Source organism: Botryllus schlosseri, chromosome 9, assembly GCF_051294905.1.
Source record: "Botryllus schlosseri isolate E-star chromosome 9, Bs_hap1, whole genome shotgun sequence".
Lineage (NCBI taxonomy): Eukaryota > Metazoa > Chordata > Ascidiacea > Stolidobranchia > Styelidae > Botryllus > Botryllus schlosseri.
In genome coordinates this window covers 18,231,356-18,254,733 of record NC_137244.1, presented here as the reverse complement: position 1 = coordinate 18,254,733, position 23,378 = coordinate 18,231,356, and the positions used below count along the sequence as shown (strand labels likewise).

The 23,378-nt window shown below is 40.3% G+C and overlaps 1 protein-coding gene across 1 annotated transcript; it reads left to right on the top strand.

Moving 5' to 3' along the window:
• The first annotated feature begins 2,523 nt into the window (after positions 1–2,523).
• On the top strand, positions 2,524–23,132 carry LOC145446161 (peroxisomal bifunctional enzyme-like). The gene is made up of 2 exons (XM_080324397.1): positions 2,524–3,163; positions 21,325–23,132. The coding sequence occupies exons 1-2, from the start codon at positions 2,627–2,629 to the stop codon at positions 22,978–22,980; spliced, it is 2,193 nt and encodes a 730-aa protein (XP_080180523.1). The 5' UTR covers positions 2,524–2,626; the 3' UTR covers positions 22,981–23,132.
• The last annotated feature ends 246 nt before the right edge of the window (positions 23,133–23,378 follow it).

The following is a 23,378-nucleotide window of genomic DNA, read 5'->3' as shown; positions in this document are numbered from 1 at the left end:
ATTTACTGAAATAAGTCTAATTGTAATCGCAATTATAAGCTAACGGTATATTCCTATAGTTGATTAAGGCCATTGCACGCGTCAGTCACAGACAGTGGTTCCAAATATTGGGGTGGTTTGCCTTTACTGGGGATCGCGATGATGTTGGACGTTGTCAGCTTCCTAGGCCGTGAGTAAGTTTGGGCAAGCTGAATTTTTTTAGTAATCAGCTTATCAAGTTTTAGGCTGGGCCACGGAACGTTTTCAAGTTGGAAATGAGGTCGTGACCATAAAAAGTTGGATATCACCGGATGTGCAACCTGCTGGTGCATTTTATAGTAGCCTATAATATATGGAAGAATCCAAATTATTGACAGTCATATAATTTAACAACCAGTGCCCAAGAAGTTACATCGGTTACCCTATGGGGGGTGGGCCCAATATCAGCGCTTTTTTTGGGCAGAAGGACGCTGAAAAAATGTTGTTTCGGACCTGATTAAAATACACAACCTTATAGGCGCGCCGATCTAATAGTGTAGCAGGGCTGTCAAGTACTATTCCGACTGGCCAGACACGGCCCGCCAGACGATTTCATCCGGCCCATGAAGAAATCTATTGCAGACCCTAGGGAGTAGCAATCACCAGAGCTCACACTACAGATGGCCCAATTCATGACCTGTGTTCCACTCCATTCCTATTTACCAGGGGCGGGCAACGTCTCCAGTCGGTGTCTTATTTTCATCAAACCAAAATACATAACACACGGCAGTGGTGGTGGTACAGAAAATATGCATGCACAGTATTCGGTATTAGATAGGAATGATCGATAAGACCGTGAAGGTCATCTAGGCTGATCACCCCAGCATCAAACAGGTACACTTGGAGACATGCACACTTTGCACAGTGCACACCGCACTACTGAATGAAAAGTAAAGAAGATAGTATAGAAAAAAGCAAGCGACAGGAAATAAATAAATCACGTGATATAGCCTACCGATACGAGAGAGAGAGCCGGGGCTCTTCAATGGTCATATTTGTCTATAGATAACTAACCTACGTAGGTTAGTTGTCTATAATTTGTCGCAACACAAGTGATTTGTGCAGCTCATTGGCATTCAGCTGGGGAATATGCTACGTTAGTTGAAATAACCAGAAATACTGTCACGCAATTCTAGAATGGCTAAATACACCTTTCATATATATTCAACGTTAATGCAGTAGCTTCAACGTATATAGAGTCTCATATCATATCTTTTCTATGAAGGAAAAAACTAAGTGGGCCTAGTTTTGCCTATAGAACTGAAAACTACCAAGTAGAAGTATAACCTCTTTAGGAAGTAGTGCAAGTTGGCAAAATATACTTGAATTATTTCAAAAAGATGAAGCACTTCGTTACTGAATATCTCCGGGTGTTTATATCATTGATAAGAAGAAGTGGAAGCGATTGACTATAAAATCTACCAATAAAACACCCACTTCGTCCTACCGAATATTATAAAAAGAAAATCGTGCTAAAAGTGAGATATGTACGAATGTGGGCTAAGTACGTTCAATATTAGCCTATATACCATAAGGCCATGGTTCAATTACATCCTTTAGAAATGAAAGCGCCATTTAACATAACTTTGTTGGTTACCAATCCATTCAGCTCCAACAGTTCCTCCAATGATATATATACATTGGTTCCTCAATTTGAATATAATATCACAGGTATTTATTTGGGTCCGTGGACATATGAGCATGCGACATTACAGCATGCGAGACTTCGGCATGCGACAATTTGGCATGCGACACATGAGCATGTGGGTTAAATTACGGGTTAGGGGTAGGTTAGGGTTGGATTTATGGTTGGTTTAGGGTTAGGGTTTAGGTTAGGTTAGGCTAGGTTAGGTTAGGTTAGGCTATGTTTAGGGTTAGGGTAAGTTTTAGGGTTATACAGTCACATGCTGAAGTGACGCATGCTGATGTGTTCCATGCTGAACTGTCGTTTTCCATTGTGTCGCATGCTCATATGTCGGGCAACCATTTATTTGAGTGTAGTTGCGATATCTACATTGTGAAGTGTGTTCCATCAAAATAATATTTATTTGTTTTTTTTCTTTGATTCCGTCACCACCATATGGGTCGGTTACGCTGCTCCCGTTATATACGTCGGTGCCGTCCAAATGTAAAACCAGCGCTTTTCGTCACAGCTCAGTGAGTTGCTAGCTCGGCAATCTACAATGTTATGTAAACGGTCCGTGGACATAATTATGAGCATGCGACATTACAGCATGCGACGCTTCGGCATGCGACAATTTGGCATGCGACACATGAGCATGTGGGTTAAATTACGGGTTAGGGGTAGGTTAGGTTAGGTTTATGGTTGGGTTAGGGTTTAGGTTAGGTTAGGCTAGGTTAGGTTAGGTTAGGCTATGTTTCGGGTTAGGGTAAGTTTTTGGGTTATACAGTCACATGCTGAAGTGACTCATGCTGATGTGTTCCATGCTGAACTGTCGTTTTCCATTGTGTCGCATGCTCATATGTCGGGCAACCTATGTAAACATCTCGTTGTCTGCAGTGAGAACTATAATTTCGCGTCGCATTCACAGCCTACTCATTTTAGTTTCCGTCGTAGTCGCAGTTTTTAAAGCAAATTGTTGCTACCATGGCTAAGTATAGTGTGGACGGTGACATTGCAGTAATACAACTGAGCTATGGTGCTCTGAATGTTCTTGGTACGCCTACTAGAACTGGTATCCGTAAAGGGCTCAGTAGAGCGAAATCCGATCGAGTTCAAGCTATCGTGGTATGTGGCGACAACGGAAACTTTTCAGCAGGAGCTGACATTACCGAATTTGGAAATAAATCCATGGAGGAACCTCTCGCCGAATTACTAGATGATATCGAAAAAACGACAATACCAGTCGTAGCTGCCATAAATGGTTATGCGCTCGGAGGGGGATTCGAATTGGCTCTTGCATGCCACTTTAGAGTAGCTAGTACTAGTACTATAATGGGATTTCCTGAAGTAAAGCTGGGTATGATTCCCGGTGCTGGCGGAACTCAGAGATTCCCACGACTTGTAGGATTAGATGCTGCAATGGAGTGGATTACTTATGGACAGCATTACCCAGCATCAGATGCCGCGAAACTCGGTGCCGTTGACCGCGTTGTCCCCGAAGGCAGTGACGTGAGTAGTTATGTAGATCGCTCGTGAGGTGCGTGGGGCTCTTATGGCGGGGTGGCGATTCGCCTGGAAACCCGGGGTGGCGATTCGCCTCTTATCTCTTATGGCGGGGCCGCGATTCGCCATGTGTTCTTATGGGTGCGGTCGTGATTCGCCTTTTCGGGTATAGGCCGCGGTCGTGATTCGCCGTGAAAACTCGTGGTCGTGACTCGCCTTTTTTGCTATAGGCGGTGGCGGCGATTCGCCTGTCGTGTATTCTTACGGGATCTGTGGTGATTCACCATGTGTTCTTATGGGTGCGGTCGTGATTCGCACTTTCAGGCATCTCTCGCGCGGTGTTGAATATGTACGAGTCACCAACAATAACCGCGCAAACGGAAACGTGGTTTGTCGTGAGGATTAAGCAGTGCGTGCGACCTATATTTCGAATGACCTGTGCGCTGAATTATTTCTCGTCCAGCCGCTACTATCGATTATTACACTATTCCATTCAGTGCGAAATAGTTTGATCGTAAATTATGATATATGATGTCGTAGTTTAGTCGTATCAATTGACCGATCGTGTTCTCTCTTTCCTCGCTATTGATTGCTACCTGAATAATACTTTCGGCTTATTCGCTGTTTCGCACCTACAGAATAGTCTGCTGTTCACAGCCACAACTTCATCGCGATAGCACAATTTTCACACCTCGATCAGTAGAACAACACCGCACTAACCCAGTTGTCGAATCACATAGGTCATACATTTTACGCGAAATGAAATATTGTATTGTGGTATACAAATATGCAAACTATTCTTTCAATTCAACAAGTCTAGTTAACGAATCGATTTTCAAGCTGCCGACACAGTTTTTAACACGAGTGAGTTGATATTTCTTCCCGGGTACGAGCGAGGCTTTGTTCCATTGGTCCAACACCACCTCCCCAGTATCATCCTTCAATGTAAAACTGTATAATTTCAACTCCTTTCCGGCACCAGAATTGACCATCTTCTCCTCTCGAGAAACACAAGTAGCGGTGATCGAGACGTATTCATCTTTATTTCCGTATACCGATTCACAGGTCAATAATGGGTATTCTTCAGTCGTATGTCTCGATTTTCCATGCAGAGTTACTGACGAAGCCCGTCCCAGTAATACAGCAGGTTTTCCAGTAAACTTGTCAATTTGGACCCAACCAGATTTGACCATGAGTTTTTTTCGTTTGGAGAATGCTTTCTCAATGACCCCAAACAATTCACGATTGAAACACGTGAAAGATATCTCTTCGTTATTGCCGTCGATGAATATACCTTTGAGATATTGGCTAACGCCACCTCTTTTGGGTGATGAGACGAATTTGACGCCGACGTGAAAATTTGAAGTTGCTCCGACTTGCATAGTGTTGACGCTGTTCGATGTCATATCGTTTGATAAAGTGGGAGTCATCAGTGTAACTCACTACACAAATCAAGTTGAATCGTATTTGAATGTATTGATTCGACCCAACTCAAATCCTATTAACGCGATCTGTTGAATCGAACGTAACCTGAATATTACTGACGCCAACATTCACCCTCATCGGATCATTCACACATTCCACGCCGCTGTTTTAACACTTATAGAATCAATACCAACTATCTCTGACCCGATATTATTCAATCATTTTGGTAATTTACCAACTTTAAATCCATTCGCGGGATGTACTAAAGGTAAATCCAAATAATCCAGAATGAAATATTTGGACTTTGACATTGTGTGAATTGAAATAGGATTGACAAACATGACTACCAACTTCGATCCAACCACATTTCAAACTCAAAAGAATTATTCACAACATTAACAATTGTTAAAAATGTAGTTTCACTTACTTGATTATATCATTACAACTCACAAATTTGAATTAATTCATCCTGGTTGTATTCGTATGCTCTATCTTTTTATTCAATTGTAAAGGTTGTTACTATTCTGAAGACAAAGTATTTACTAATCGGCGCATGTACGATTTGACTTGGACATATTATATTTTGAGTATACGAGATTTGAATGTCTGAACAATAACTGAGAATTAATTTATCACAAATAAATCCGTATATTACAGCGTAAAAGATATTGGGGTGTCAGCAACTCTGTACGGTCGTAGTTACAACCACATTAACTAATCTACCCAGGCAACTCGTCATGATCATTCCTGAAATCAACACAAACACAACCACTGACTTGAGTTAACCGCGAAACACCATCAAGTTTTAAATCCGCTTGCAGCTGACGGATTATTCGAATGCATCGACGGGGAATATTATTGAACTCGTCGGTATTGTTACTTCAACAAATTACACCGACTGCGAAAGTTAATATCGAATGGTAAGACTTGATCACATATTTGTTGATCACAGACATGACGAAAAAAAACATCACCGAGATTTTATAAACTAGTCATATTACTCTACACATCTATCAATATCAAAATGCGAGTCATCCAATTTTTCTACTAAAGTAACATTGCACTTTCGGATTCGAATTCGGTATAGCCATACAAATTGTATTAAATCCAACATCAAAACAAAAGGAATTTTTTTTTAGTTTATTGAAATCAAATCATTCGTCTTCGACTTGTGCTTTTCTAGATTACCCGCGACAATTCGTTTCGAGTGAGTTGTAACCAAAGTCAAGATATCTTTGTGTCCACAGATATGGAAGATGAATATAGCTAACACAATCACGAATCGACGTTTCAGAGTATTTCACGGGTGTAATAAACTTGTTAGTGTCACCTATCTAAAAGTACGCACGCGTTCGATTTCCATACCGACTGTTGCGATGTTTAGGATTCACTTACAATAACCACGGGTGAGGATTTAACATCAATGTCGTTACTGTCGGAATTTGCGACAGAGAATTGAAACATATGCACTTTACAGAGTGTGAAAATATCACTTTGAGTATCGAGTACCGTTCGAAGCTAGCGATCAATTCTTAATCATTTCAGTAACTCCCCATTGTGCGTGCTAAATGTAAAATATCGCGAGGTTATACACTCTAAGACTTTGATTATTGTAAAAGTAAATTGTGATATGTTTGTTAGATGCATCCAATTCAACTAGAAGTGTCTAGTATCCAACACTCGTAATATCAAAAAAGTACTTGCTACACTGTTATTTGCTAAACGTGTTTCGCATTGTTGTTCATTTCTAGTATTGATTGTTTTTGAACCCTCAAATAATAATTCCCGACATGAAACTAAGCCGCCGAAAGTCGTTACCATCACAAAGAAACAATTTGCACGATGTTTACTAAATGTATCCTATAGTTAGGTGTACTGGAATTATTTGTAAAACACACACACACACACACACACACACACACGATCAGAGAAATTGGAAATTTTTCCGTTGTCATTCGCTAAAGTAAATGTCATCACAATACTCTGTCACTAAAAGACGTTACTTGGACGTGCTTGAATTCTAGACATAGTTCTGATTTACCCAACACAAGACCCAAGGACAACCCTAGTTTCAGCCGAACACAGATATCCAAAATATCACACACTTCGCTATTCCTAAAGCACAAACACACGATACAAAATAATACTTGTTGTGTTGTTGCGGCATCATCACTCAACAATATCACCCTCAATACAAATGATGTTTATGTGTAACATGCTATTGATTTGAACCACACCCACCTGACGGAAGAGGATTTACTCAATCTTTACAAAATGGATATTGACCAACATCACATCACCGGATTGTATATGTTTCGCTGGATACGAGTTATGTTAGTTTAACAGTAAACAAATTTCACCCTCTTGGATTATGAACTCAATGCGTTAGCAGTCATTCAATATTTTGTTTGTGTCAACTAGTTACTTGGTATGTTACTCCACAACTCTTACAAAAGTACGAAGGATATTAACATCGCACTAAGTAATTAACTTTACTCGATATTCTCGCATTACGAAACTAAAGAATGGTTGGTTAGACTCTACAAACTGTTTCGATATCACAAGACCTTTATTGTCTGAACGGGTGTTCATGTATCTTAATAATCAAATAGTTCAACACAGCACTAGTACGAACAGAAACATCAGAGTTGTTTACACAAAAGTTTGTATGTGTACAGTATGCGAATACCATGTGTAAGTCCAGCGCAATTGTGGTATCCATCCGAGTTTAGTTAACACAAATTTATTACAACGGAGCCACGTAAACTTTCGTGAAAGAAAAGCATACTCACTTCCAGAGGGTTATGTCAATACCATAGCAGTAAATCAGCTACTCCAACAAGAAAGTACATATGTTTCTAGCCACGGTCCTTACATCTTTCACATAGATCAATCTACTTTGCTAACGAAAAGTGCTGAGTCATCACATGATCGCCCTCACAACAAAACAGCTAGTAGATATTATCATTCAAAATATTCCTAACCCTTTACACACCAGTGACAAATCATACAACGAATATGTTTTGTGGGTCGAATTGTTGTTCAGTGTCAAGTCTACCTGTTGAAACGTACATTAAAACAACACAGTCACAATTCAATTAAAACCACGAATCTATTTTCATTTCGTCACATACAGAAAAATAAATTTATTCCGCCAAAACATACTTGTAACCAATCGCTTTCATTAAACACACAACACCATAAAAGTATTTACTTTCTACAACATAGACATTCCGATGTAGTCAAGAAATATTTTTATTAATCAAAATCATCGACTTCTGTTTACGGCGTTAGTGTGTGCATGTCATACATGTGGGATCCGTATTAAAATGTACACGACACGACTGAATGTAAGGAGATAGAAGTCTATCGCATAGATTTACATGTGCTCTTCGCTACGGTTTCAAAAAACTAATCATCTCTTTTGCATTGATCGAGACCGAGCAAGTTAGTTAATGGTCATGATTGTGTTTGTCATATGCGAATGATAGGGTTACTGTCAAATCTACATACAACAACCTTCTGGCACTCATAATAGCAATTTCATTCTCTCCCTTCGTAATTGTAGACTCACGACAAGTATATTGTACAACTCGACAGCTACTTTTAACAACACCAACGACACTAAACATACGATACCTACCCAAGTAAAATTACCATTTTCACCTGGAGGTCAGTCGTTACCTGAGTAAAAATACCATTATTCTTTGGAGATTTATCGTTTAATCAGAGTAACAAAACATTTTCACTTGGGGGTCTATCGTTTCCAAGAGTAACAAGCCCCCTTTCCTTTGGAAATCTATTTTTCCCTGGGTAACAAACCTTTTTCACTTGCAAATATATTTTTCCCCCCGGGTAACAAACCTTTTTACGCTTGGAAATATATTTTTTCCTTGAGCAACAGATCATTTTCACTTGGAAATATATTTTTTCCTTGAGCAACAGACCATTTTTACTTGGAAATATATTTTTTCCCTGAGCAACAAACCATTTTCACTTGGAAATATATTTTTTCCCTGAGCAACAGACCATTTTCACTTGGAAATATATTTTTTCCCTGAGCAACAAACCATTTTCACTTGGAAATATATTTTTTCCCTGAGCAACAAACCATTTCACTCGGCGGGTCGTCGTTTACCTGAGTAAAAATATCATTTTCCTTTGGAGATCTGGCGTTTACCCATTGTGACAATACATTTCACTTGGAAATCTGTCGTTTACCTGAGTCCCAATACCGTTTTCACTTGGAAATCTATCTTTTCCCTGGGTAACAATACCATTTTCGTTTTGAAAACTGACAACCACACCGGTCAATTTGATATTTTTTGTATATTGTTACAACAGACAGCGACAAAATATACACCAACAACGACTCCGATACATTTGTCTAATCAAATATTCACTTGCTCTGATGCATCCCATCAAAATCATTGGTTACTCACATACAATAACAATGTGCTGTTGTACATCGACATGTATGTTTTCGGAATTGGTGAATAAAGGGGTTTCCGATATGTCCGTGATGTCCGGGTTCGTGCTTTGGATTTTCCAGAGTCAAAATGTCTGAATAAAACACCTCCTCGACTTTGGTAACTGGTTGATACACGGATAATGGTGTTCGGAAAACGGATGAATTTATGTTCCCCATCGCGCTGACAACATCGGGTTACTTGTGAGTTTCCTCGGGTCTGTTTACTATATTGTGTCTTTACTGGTCAATACATGTCGCTCCAGTCAGCTGAAACCGGATCACTAATATGAGAAAGTGTGGGGGCCGGATCCGGATATTCACTCATGACCCAACGACCGATATTCAAGTAAACATGTTACAGACCGTGTTTTGTCTCCATGAAAAATACCTATGCATACACCATCACATCAAGTACGTCACGATTGTTCACAAGTATTTGCGTAAACGAGGTGCATGTACAATGTGTCGATGCACACACATCATGGGACACAAATTCACGTTCTCAAGTCTCATCATGCGCCGACTCTGTACATTCAATGTGGGCATAGATGACACACGACATGATACAACGGATAGTGCATGATGCATACCGATATATTCTCAGTCAAATATGCGACCCATACACAACCATATACCCTGATTTTCGCTGAATATCCACAACACCAACAAATCTGTACATTTCTTTTCCCTTGACCTCGACGATAGAGTTGTCATCCCAATGTACCAATCGATTGTATGGTTCATCAGGTGTAAAATCCAAATCAAATGTCACCAAGGTATCGTTTTTCATTTTCAATATTTCCACTGCTGCATCTTGTCTGTGTCGTAAAACCACGGTGTGAGGCCAGAGGAATCTATGGAACGTTACGCGTAATCCCATAATTACTCGTGGATATAGTCAGGTAACGACAACGTTTTCTCAGTGGTCTGCGTGGGTGCACCGTTTCAATACGTAACTGGATCAACTAGACCAAAAGTTTCCAACCACGTTTTATAACGGCATGTAGAATTACGAGACAGCACCCTCTTGCGGAGTGGTTAACACGAAATAATCAGGGTTGTAATGACTCGAGTCATGACTCGACTCGAGTCAGACTCGAGTCACGATTTTTTTGTGACTCGACTTGACTCGAGTCATTTTCTTGAAATGGGAAAATGACTCGACTCGACTCGAGTCAATATTTGGATTGACTCGACTTGTACTCGAGTCATTACGCATGACTCGACTCAAGTCATTGACTCGGCTTATTTTATGTGACTTGAAGGTGAAGAAAGTTGCGAATCACAATGGTTAGATCAACGCATGTGATGAATTCTGTCGACATCGCTATTTGTCACCACTGCTTTCGTTGCACTCGTCTGATATCAGATATGCGCCGCCGAAAAAACAAAAGACGATGGTACATAGTAGCAAAGAGCAATACATTGTACAAAATCATCCAGTGATGAAGAGGTAATAGATCCTCCGCCATCAAAGTACTTAAGACATTTCAATTATACAAGCAAACAATCGAAGCAAAGTCCAATTAGAGCCAAAGAATTGACTCAAATAGTCAAGTAGCCTACTTGGAAGAGACTGATAAGCTCATGTGTAGATATGAAGGCGATGATTCTTTGCATTTTTGGCCGACTAGAATGGATGAGTATCTAATGCTCTTTAGTGTGGTTCAAAATTGCTTTTCAATTCCTGCATCTAATGCACCAGAGGAACTTGTATCCAGTGGATGTGGATTAATGTAAGGCCATGCGGCCTCAACATATATGAGAATCTCCTTTTCACTTTAGTATTTTTCAAGTGTAACTCATTGATTTGATCTGCTGTCTGTCACAATACCCTCCTCCGTTTGACGTTTTGTTAGGTATGTGCATTGTGCACGTGATAATAATGAATGGCTAATGTTGTGTGATATTTGTACAATAGGGCCGATCAAAAATACCTTCTTTTTTATTCTACTGGGTTGCTACTTGATAAAATTGCTACGTTGCATAAAAAGAACACTGAATCTGGCCTAATTTGAAAAGGTGGAATCAATGAAATGAGGAGAAAATTTTTGATTTGAAAATATATGGAGTATTTTTAGTGAGAAATGATTTCATATAATATAATTACATACTAGCAGTAAGTCGACTATTTTTTCATATCCAAAATATTCCACTCTAATAACTCCGCTTCTTCTAGTTGGAATTGAGCCAAATTTTCTACACAATCTAACAATATCATGAGGTAGCCGGTATATTTCGAAAGTCTCTATTTGTAATTAATCCAAAATATTTTCTCTTAGCATTGCTTTCTACTGGTTAGAATTAAGCCAAATTTAAGTTATTTCAGATAATCTAACAATTTTAAGAAGTAGCCTCTTTTTTGAGATTCTGTCCTCATTTTTGAGATTTTTTTTGGTAAATGTAGGGCAAATTAGACTAAGACAACAGTAAATCAGCACTAAAGTAACGCTCCGGCGACTATTTCGGCAGCTGAGCAGGAAAGTTGACCTGTTTTCTGGTCAACCACCGGTTATGATGTGAAAGCAAAACTGTACCTCTACATAAGCGTTTATCTGTTGATTCTTTACCAGCTTGTATCTAGCTAGACGTGAATTCGTAGGTCCTCTATCAGATAGTATGTAGACGTGAATTCGTTAATTCTCTATAAGCTATTTGTGAGCGGTCGTCGATGTGCTCGTAATAAAACTGAATGCTTTTATTTGTGATATACCAGACTGACAAGACAGATATTTGATTTAAAGTTCTAAGATTAGTAACGTTATCGTATTGGCGGCCTGTCTCGTCTATCTGTAGCATCGGTATATGAGGCCAGGAACTGTCTGTTATCTGCCTAACTAAATAAACTTGTGCCAAGACTATGATAGGGACAAAATAAGCATGTTTGGCAAGCAAGGAATTCGATATCACCCAAGCAGGATTGAAAACACAAGTTGAACATGACTTCAATACTGTGACTTGGACTCGACTCGAGTCATAACACTATGACTCGGACTTGACCCTTAAAACGATGACTTGGACTCGGACTCGAGTCGGTGATGAATTGAAAATGACTCGACTCGACTCGAGTCAAAACCACAAAAGTCAGATTGACTCGTGACTCGGAACCATGTGACTTGGTTACAACCCTGGAAATAAGCCTTCAACTCGCAGAGACACACCTTGGATTACATTATCTAATCGTAATCGAACTCGAGATTCACACACACACAGAGTCCCTGTTTACGATTTCAATCCGGAGTCACTGCTCGCGATGTTTATCTGTAGTCGTTATGTGGGAGTAGCGACATCTCACATATTCATCGCGTGAAAGATTGATAACGATGGTGATCGCCAAATACATTACGCCAGGTGAAACACTGCGGTCTCAGCAAAAAAGTTCGCAGGTTAGGACGAACAATACGCGGAGGGATTGAGCGAGTTACGCAACCCGATTATGTCGAAGTCTGGATCATGATACAAGTCTACCTGAGAATCCGAACAATCTTGCAAAATCAAGGTGTGAACCCGTGAAAGGGCTGTACTCGTGTGAGATTGATTTTTCACAAGTTGGGTGGAGGTCGGTTCATACTAAGACCATGTTGCGTCCAAATATGACCGCTTGCCTGTCTCCAAGTCATCTATGCCCACATTGAATGTACAGAGTCGGCGCATGATGAGACTTGAGAACGTGAATTTGTGTCCCATGATGTGTGTGCATCGACACATTGTACATACACCTCGTTTACGCAAATACTTGTGAACAATCGTGACGTACTTGATGTGATGGTGTATGCATAGGTATTTTTCATGGAGACAAAACACGGTCTGTAACATGTTTACTTGAATATCGGTCGTTGGGTCATGAGTGAATATCCGGATCCGGCCCCCACACTTTCTCATATTAGTGATCCGGTTTCAGCTGACTGGAGCGACATGTATTGACCAGTAAAGACACAATATAGTAAACAGACCCGAGGAAACTCACAAGTAACCCGATGTTGTCAGCGCGATGGGGAACATAAATTCATCCGTTTTCCGAACACCATTATCCGTGTATCAACCAGTTACCAAAGTCGAGGAGGTGTTTTATTCAGACATTTTGACTCTGGAAAATCCAAAGCACGAACCCGGACATCACGGACATATCGGAAACCCCTTTATTCACCAATTCCGAAAACATACATGTCGATGTACAACAGCACATTGTTATTGTATGTGAGTAACCAATGATTTTGATGGGATGCATCAGAGCAAGTGAATATTTGATTAGACAAATGTATCGGAGTCGTTGTTGGTGTATATTTTGTCGCTGTCTGTTGTAACAATATACAAAAAATATCAAATTGACCGGTGTGGTTGTCAGTTTTCAAAACGAAAATGGTATTGTTACCCAGGGAAAAGATAGATTTCCAAGTGAAAACGGTATTGGTACTCAGGTAAACGACAGATTTCCAAGTGAAATGTATTGTTACAATGGGTAAACGCCAGATCTCCAAAGGAAAATGATATTTTTACTCAGGTAAACGACGACCCGCCGAGTGAAATGGTTTGTTGCTCAGGGAAAAAATATATTTCCAAGTGAAAATGGTTTGTTGCTCAGGGAAAAAATATATTTCCAAGTGAAAATGGTCTGTTGCTCAGGGAAAAAATATATTTCCAAGTGAAAATGGTTTGTTGCTCAGGGAAAAAATATATTTCCAAGTAAAAATGGTCTGTTGCTCAAGGAAAAAATATATTTCCAAGTGAAAATGATCTGTTGCTCAAGGAAAAAATATATTTCCAAGCGAAAAAAGGTTTGTTACCCGGGGGGAAAAATATATTTGCAAGTGAAAAAGGTTTGTTACCCAGGGAAAAATAGATTTCCAAAGGAAAGGGGGCTTGTTACTCTTGGAAACGATAGACCCCCAAGTGAAAATGTTTTGTTACTCTGATTAAACGATAAATCTCCAAAGAATAATGGTATTTTTACTCAGGTAACGACTGACCTCCAGGTGAAAATGGTAATTTTACTTGGGTAGGTATCGTATGTTTAGTGTCGTTGGTGTTGTTAAAAGTAGCTGTCGAGTTGTACAATATACTTGTCGTGAGTCTACAATTACGAAGGGAGAGAATGAAATTGCTATTATGAGTGCCAGAAGGTTGTTGTATGTAGATTTGACAGTAACCCTATCATTCGCATATGACAAACACAATCATGACCATTAACTAACTTGCTCGGTCTCGATCAATGCAAAAGAGATGATTAGTTTTTTGAAACCGTAGCGAAGAGCACATGTAAATCTATGCGATAGACTTCTATCTCCTTACATTCAGTCGTGTCGTGTACATTTTAATACGGATCCCACATGTATGACATGCACACACTAACGCCGTAAACAGAAGTCGATGATTTTGATTAATAAAAATATTTCTTGACTACATCGGAATGTCTATGTTGTAGAAAGTAAATACTTTTATGGTGTTGTGTGTTTAATGAAAGCGATTGGTTACAAGTATGTTTTGGCGGAATAAATTTATTTTTCTGTATGTGACGAAATGAAAATAGATTCGTGGTTTTAACCCGATCGAAACGGCATAATCATTAATGATAACTGAGCGTATTTTCACGAACACGCTTTACTTAATCCAAAATTTCCTGAGTTGTTCTGGTCGCAGACAATTACAACTATTCCAGATGGATAGCTATTATCAATACGCATACGTCAAGCCATAAATAACATATTATACTATCGAATAACCTGTTCAAAATGCAGATTGAATACATAAAAACGTTTTGCGCAAAATACAACTCGCCACGACGTTCGCGTGAATGTGCGCGCGTGAGATAAACCAGCGCCCGTGACCTAAATCAGCGCATCGCCGAGACATCAAATTCATTTGCAGATCTTTTCTCCTAACATGCGTTGGTTATGCCCATTGCCCATCTATTGGAATACTTATAATCAATAATATAATTAGTCGCACAGAAGATTCTTTGAACTGGAAGTAAAAATATTTTACGAAATAACATGCGCGGGTTTTAGCAATGTATTTTCTGTTGCTGTTGAAGATTACGCATATTGAATATTTTTGCTTTTCATACTAATACACCAATACTGCCATGATGTTGTTCAGCGAGCTACAAGATCTCCGCTATTGATATGACAGGAAATTTATGTCCGTAAATGGCTGCACTTCTGGTGAAAATGTTTCACGTCTTTTACGTAGTAGCCTAGCGAATAAAACGAAATGCACCGGCACATCAAAGCTCCGGTCGCGATTCTGGTATTGAAAGGTATTTTCGTGTCTGCTCGAGATTTCCGTCCACAACGCGCAGGTCATTCATGAAAATTTGACGACCAGCAAAGCCAATGGCATATATTGCGCCACGCAATAAATTACTTTACAAAAATATGGTTGAATGTCGATTTTCAATCTAGCGGATCGAGGTATGTAGAGTCTGCGGTCACGAGACGCACTTCGAAACTGATTGCTGCGATGCGCGTGTTGTACAACAGCAATGTTAGTTTCAACACATGGCACGAACTCGTACAAAGGATGGACAAGCGATTACATATACCGGCGTTGTGAAATGAATCATTTCAACGTCCGCGATACTATGTTATCACCCAAACAATAACACGCGGTAATATATTTGCTGTTGTGATTAGCGAAGATTCGCTGTTGCAGATTACGCATATCGATTGCTGCTTTTCATACTAATACAGCATTACCAACATGATGGTATTCAGTTCAGCGAGCTACAAGATCTCCAAAGCGCAATCGATATGACAGAAAATTTATGTCCGTAAATGGCTTCACTTCTGGTGAAAATGTTTCAGATCTGGCCCATGGTAGAGAACAAAACCTAAATATGGTTGAATGTTCAATGTCCATTGTCAAATTAGCGAATAAATAGGTATGTAGAGTCGGCGGTCGAGTTGTGCACTTCGAAACTGATTGCTGCGATGCGCATGTCGTGATAGCTGGGTTATCAGGATGCCTATTGGTTCAATAGACAGCCCTTGTCTCAAAGCGATTGTCTACATCACCAGTGTCGATGAAATGCTTGCATAATATGACGCGGGGCCTACGATAAGTTATCTTAGGCCCCGTATGACCTAATCTTTCTTCAAATGCCCAGTAAAATAGCAGTGAAACACTGCATTTTATATTGCAGATATGACTACCTGTCAATCCCACCAATATATATTCAGTTCTACTTGTTGTACAAGAGCAAAGTGTTTCGATAAAGCACTATCTAGTACTTAGTAACTCGTACGAAGCGATTACATACATCGGCGTCCGGCACTGTGAATTGAATCATTGAATGAACGTCGTCAATACTACAATAACACGCGGCGCGTGTATGTGCGCTGAATGCGAGACGCCTGGCATCAATCGCGCTATAGCCAACTGTAGCCATCGGTATATCAGCGGTCGTTACAGTCGATTGTATTATCGTAAGAACCTCACTCAGGTCATTTTGGAATCCTGATATTGCTGTGAAATCAGTCAGGCGATGATTCTATCCCGAGCCCGTCTATGTATGACGTAGTCGCAAATTCAAGAAGCAAATTCTCTAATATTTTCAAAAAGTTGAGAACACTTCTTGGTATAGGGGCATCACCAGTTTCTCTCTCGCTTTGAGAGTAGCTCAGTTGGTTAGGCGGCTGTTTCACGATTACAGCGATATATTGGGTGTCGGTTCAAGTCTCGTGGTTCGGATTTTATGAACATTTTTCTAAATGCATTGAAATTTGGACTCGAGGCCGGCCGTTTCGATCGGGTTAATTGAATTGTGACTGTGTTGTTTTAATGTACGTTTCAACAGGTAGACTTGACACTGAACAACAATTCGACCCACAAAACATATTCGTTGTATGATTTGTCACTGGTGTGTAAAGGGTTAGGAATATTTTGAATGATAATATCTACTAGCTGTTTTGTTGTGAGGGCGATCATGTGATGACTCAGCACTTTTCGTTAGCAAAGTAGATTGATCTATGTGAAAGATGTAAGGACCGTGGCTAGAAACATATGTACTTTCTTGTTGGAGTAGCTGATTTACTGCTATGGTATTGACATAACCCTCTGGAAGTGAGTATGCTTTTCTTTCACGAAAGTTTACGTGGCTCCGTTGTAATAAATTTGTGTTAACTAAACTCGGATGGATACCACAATTGCGCTGGACTTACACATGGTATTCGCATACTGTACACATACAAACTTTTGTGTAAACAACTCTGATGTTTCTGTTCGTACTAGTGCTGTGTTGAACTATTTGATTATTAAGATACATGAACACCCGTTCAGACAATAAAGGTCTTGTGATATCGAAACAGTTTGTAGAGTCTAACCAACCATTCTTTAGTTTCGTAATGCGAGAATATCGAGTAAAGTTAATTACTTAGTGCGATGTTAATATCCTTCGTACTTTTGTAAGAGTTGTGGAGTAACATACCAAGTAACTAGTTGACACAAACAAAATATTGAATGACTGCTAACGCATTGAGTTCATAATCCAAGAGGGTGAAATTTGTTTACTGTTAAACTAACATAACTCGTATCCAGCGAAACATATACAATCCGGTGATGTGATGTTGGTCAATATCCATTTTGTAAAGATTGAGTAAATCCTCTTCCGTCAGGTGGGTGTGGTTCAAATCAATAGCATGTTACACATAAACATCATTTGTATTGAGGGTGATATTGTTGAGTGATGATGCCGCAACAACACAACAAGTATTATTTTGTATCGTGTGTTTGTGCTTTAGGAATAGCGAAGTGTGTGATATTTTGGATATCTGTGTTCGGCTGAAACTAGGGTTGTCCTTGGGTCTTGTGTTGGGTAAATCAGAACTATGTCTAGAATTCAAGCACGTCCAAGTAACGTCTTTTAGTGACAGAGTATTGTGATGACATTTACTTTAGCGAATGACAACGGAAAAATTTCCAATTTCTCTGATCGTGTGTGTGTGTGTGTGTGTGTGTGTGTGTTTTACAAATAATTCCAGTACACCTAACTATAGGATACATTTAGTAAACATCGTGCAAATTGTTTCTTTGTGATGGTAACGACTTTCGGCGGCTTAGTTTCATGTCGGGAATTATTATTTGAGGGTTCAAAAACAATCAATACTAGAAATGAACAACAATGCGAAACACGTTTAGCAAATAACAGTGTAGCAAGTACTTTTTTGATATTACGAGTGTTGGATACTAGACACTTCTAGTTGAATTGGATGCATCTAACAAACATATCACAATTTACTTTTACAATAATCAAAGTCTTAGAGTGTATAACCTCGCGATATTTTACATTTAGCACGCACAATGGGGAGTTACTGAAATGATTAAGAATTGATCGCTAGCTTCGAACGGTACTCGATACTCAAAGTGATATTTTCACACTCTGTAAAGTGCATATGTTTCAATTCTCTGTCGCAAATTCCGACAGTAACGACATTGATGTTAAATCCTCACCCGTGGTTATTGTAAGTGAATCCTAAACATCGCAACAGTCGGTATGGAAATCGAACGCGTGCGTACTTTTAGATAGGTGACACTAACAAGTTTATTACACCCGTGAAATACTCTGAAACGTCGATTCGTGATTGTGTTAGCTATATTCATCTTCCATATCTGTGGACACAAAGATATCTTGACTTTGGTTACAACTCACTCGAAACGAATTGTCGCGGGTAATCTAGAAAAGCACAAGTCGAAGACGAATGATTTGATTTCAATAAACTAAAAAAAAATTCCTTTTGTTTTGATGTTGGATTTAATACAATTTGTATGACTATACCGAATTCGAATCCGAAAGTGCAATGTTACTTTAGTAGAAAAATTGGATGACTCGCATTTTGATATTGATAGATGTGTAGAGTAATATGACTAGTTTATAAAATCTCGGTGATGTTTTTTTTCGTCATGTCTGTGATCAACAAATATGTGATCAAGTCTTACCATTCGATATTAACTTTCGCAGTCGGTGTAATTTGTTGAAGTAACAATACCGACGAGTTCAATAATATTCCCCGTCGATGCATTCGAATAATCCGTCAGCTGCAAGCGGATTTAAAACTTGATGGTGTTTCGCGGTTAACTCAAGTCAGTGGTTGTGTTTGTGTTGATTTCAGGAATGATCATGACGAGTTGCCTGGGTAGATTAGTTAATGTGGTTGTAACTACGACCGTACAGAGTTGCTGACACCCCAATATCTTTTACGCTGTAATATACGGATTTATTTGTGATAAATTAATTCTCAGTTATTGTTCAGACATTCAAATCTCGTATACTCAAAATATAATATGTCCAAGTCAAATCGTATATGCGCCGATTAGTAAATACTTTGTCTTCAGAATAGTAACAACCTTTACAATTGAATAAAAAGATAGAGCATACGAATACAACCAGGATGAATTAATTCAAATTTGTGAGTTGTAATGATATAATCAAGTAAGTGAAACTACATTTTTAACAATTGTTAATGTTGTGAATAATTCTTTTGAGTTTGAAATGTGGTTGGATCGAAGTTGGTAGTCATGTTTGTCAATCCTATTTCAATTCACACAATGTCAAAGTCCAAATATTTCATTCTGGATTATTTGGATTTACCTTTAGTACATCCCGCGAATGGATTTAAAGTTGGTAAATTACCAAAATGATTGAATAATATCGGGTCAGAGATAGTTGGTATTGATTCTATAAGTGTTAAAACAGCGGCGTGGAATGTGTGAATGATCCGATGAGGGTGAATGTTGGCGTCAGTAATATTCAGGTTACGTTCGATTCAACAGATCTCGTTAATAGGATTTGAGTTGGGTCGAATCAATACATTCAAATACGATTCAACTTGATTTGTGTAGTGAGTTACACTGATGACTCCCACTTTATCAAACGATATGACATCGAACAGCGTCAACACTATGCAAGTCGGAGCAACTTCAAATTTTCACGTCGGCGTCAAATTCGTCTCATCGCCCAAAAGAGGTGGCGTTAGCCAATATCTCAAAGGTATGTTCATCGACGGCAATAACGAAAAGATATCTTTCACGTGTTTCAATCGTGAATTGTTTGGGGTCATTGAGAAAGCATTCTCCAAACGAAAAAACTCATGGTCAAATCCGGTTGGGTCCAAATTGACAAGTTTACTGGAAAACCTGCTGTATTACTGGGACGGGCTTCGTCAGTAACTCTGCTTGGAAAATCGAGACATACGACTGAAGAATACCCATTATTGACCTGTGAATCGGTATACGGAAATAAAGATGAATACGTCTCGATCACCGCTACTTGTGTTTCTCGAGAGGAGAAGATGGTCAATTCTGGTGCCGGAAAGGAGTTGAAATTATACAGTTTTACATTGAAGGATGATACTGGGGAGGTGGTGTTGGACCAATGGAACAAAGCCTCGCTCGTACCCGGGAAGAAATATCAACTCACTCGTGTTAAAAACTGTGTCGACAGCTTGAAAATCGATTCGTTAACTAGACTTGTTGAATTGAAAGAATAGTTTGCATATTTGTATACCACAATACAATATTTCATTTCGCGTAAAATGTATGACCTATGTGATTCGACAACTGGGTTAGTGCGGTGTTGTTCTACTGATCGAGGTGTGAAAATTGTGCTATCGCGATGAAGTTGTGACTGTGAACAGCAGACTATTCTGTAGGTGCGAAACAGCGAATAAGCCGAAAGTATTATTCAGGTAGCAATCAATAGCGAGGAAAGAGAGAACACGATCGGTCATTTGATACGACTAAACTACGACATCATATATCATAATTTACGATAAAACTATTTCGCACTGAATGGAATAGTGTAATAATCGATAGTAGCGGCTGGACGAGAAATAATTCAGCGCACAGGTCATTCGAAATATAGGTCGCACGCACTGCTTAATCCTCACGACAAACCACGTTTCCGTTTGCGCGGTTATTGTTGGTGACTCGTACATATTCAACACCGCGCGAGAGATGCCTGAAAGTGCGAATCACGACCGCACCCATAAGAACACATGGTGAATCACCACAGATCCCGTAAGAATACACGACAGGCGAATCGCCGCCACCGCCTATAGCAAAAAAGGCGAGTCACGACCACGAGTTTTCACGGCGAATCACGACCGCGGCCTATACCCGAAAAGGCGAATCACGACCGCACCCATAAGAACACATGGCGAATCGCGGCCCCGCCATAAGAGATAAGAGGCGAATCGCCACCCCGGGTTTCCAGGCGAATCGCCACCCCGCCATAAGAGCCCCACGCACCTCACGAGCGATCTACATAACTACTGACGTGTTTCTTGAGGCCAAATCTTTCGTTAAAACCTTTCTGCGCAAGCCTCTAATAACTCGTAGAGCGCGGGATCAAGTTCCACCAGACGCCAGTCGAGCAGAAGAAATAGCGAATAAATACTTGACTGTGGTCCGTCAAAAATCCCGCGGCCAGCACTGTCTGGTAGATTGCATTCAAGCTGTGAAGAGCGCGGCATTTGGAAGTTTTGAAGTTGGCATGAAAAGGGAACAGCAGATACTCAGGGATTCTATCACTTCAGGTCAACGGAAAGCACTGACCTATTCATTCTTTGCTGAAAGAACCGTGAAGAAGTGGAAGGTCCCAGGAACCGACATCGATTGGAAAAATTCTCGTGCTAAAAACATCAAGCTTGGGGCTGTTGTAGGATTGGGAACGATGGGCAGAGGCATCGCTATTAATTTCTTAATAGCTGGTATTCCTGTAATTGTTACCGAGATGAACGAGAAATTCTTAGAATCCGGATTAAAATCCGTCTACGGGATAATTGACGATATGCAGCGCCGAGGCCAAATTACGGAAACTCAGAACGCGACAATGAAGCGATCAGTTTCGGGTACACTGGACTACTCCCGCTTGAAGGACGTAGACCTCGTAATCGAAGCCGCTTTCGAAGACATAGGATTGAAATGTAAGATTTTCAAGGCGTTGGACAAAGCATGCAAACCCGACGCTATACTCGCCACCAACACCAGCGCCCAAAACATCGACGACATAGCGGCAGTTACGCAACGTCCCGACAAGGTTATGGGAATGCATTTTTTCGCTCCCGCCAACTTGATGCGGCTGCTCGAAAATGTGTACGGTACTAAGACATCCGCGGAGACCATCGCCACTTGTATGGACATGGGAAAGCGAATGCGTAAAGTCACGGTGCTGGTCGGGAATTGCTACGGCTTCGTAGGAAATAGGATGTACTTCCATTACCTCAACGAAGCGCGGTATCTGCTAGAAGAAGGTGCGTCTCCTACAGAGATAGACAAAGCGCTAACTGACTACGGATTCGCGATGGGGACGTTTCAAGTCAGCGACCTTGCGGGTATCGACGTTGGATATCGTCTACGCATGGCGATGGGTGTCACAGCAAAGCAGCAGCCGCCTGGCGCCATTGAAAATCGCCGTGGCGGGTTTCGTTACTGTCCCTTGGCAGATTACTTGTGCGAAAAAGGCAGATACGGATTGAAAACTAATAAGGGTTGGTACGATTATCCATCTGGTCGAACGCCTCAGATATCGCCAGAAGTGATGAAAATGATAGAGGAATACAGGCAAAGAGTCGGCTCTGCGGACAGTCGTATAGACGCCCAGGAAGTTTTGGATCGCATGTTGCTTTGTCTAGTGAACGAAGGCTTCCAAATTCTGGACGACGGTATTGCCGCGTCACCAGTGGATATCGATATGGTGTGGATTCACGGATACGCTTATCCCAAGCACACCGGGGGACCGATGTTCTACGCGCATACTATCGGCTTGCCAAAAGTTCTGGATCGTATACGTGCGATAAATAACAGATTTGGTGATAGCGTGCCGAGTTGGAAACCGAGCGAAATGCTGGTGCGGTTAGTGCGCGATCACGGGAATCCGGATATGTCCGATTGGATGAACAGCTCATCTGCTTTCCGTAAGCGACCGGTTACTAGTAATTTGTAGACATTTGGATGATATAAGCCTAATTGAATGCAACAGTGCTTTCGAGCTTTATTTACGACTGATATTTCCTAATTATGCGTCCAAGTTCGTTAATTCATTTCTTTAATGTAAATGTGCAATATGTAATTCTTATTACATGATGTCAAACATCATTCGTTGAGTTTTCACTGATCAACCTTTGGTTCGTCGAGACAAAAAGAATGACTGAAGGCGTGCTGAGACGCATGTCGGCCTACTTGACGAGATAGCGTGTGAGTTCGAGTTCGACTACAGAATTCGTGCTCAGAGTTAATTGTTGGAGGTTTGTCCAAGCTGTTGCCGGCCAGATCCGCACACGAGTTGTCTCACTAAAAGTCTACATCGAAAGTGAGCCATACTGTTGTTGTTTGAGGAGAGCC

Coding starts and splice junctions, on each gene's coding strand:
- LOC145446161 (XM_080324397.1), top strand. CDS start 2,627: ATGGCTAAGTATAGTGTGGACGGTGACATTGCAGTAATACAACTGAGC. Junction 3,164..21,324: donor GCAGTGACGTGAGTAGTTAT/GTAGATCGCTCG, acceptor GTGTTTCTTGAG/GCCAAATCTTTCGTTAAAAC.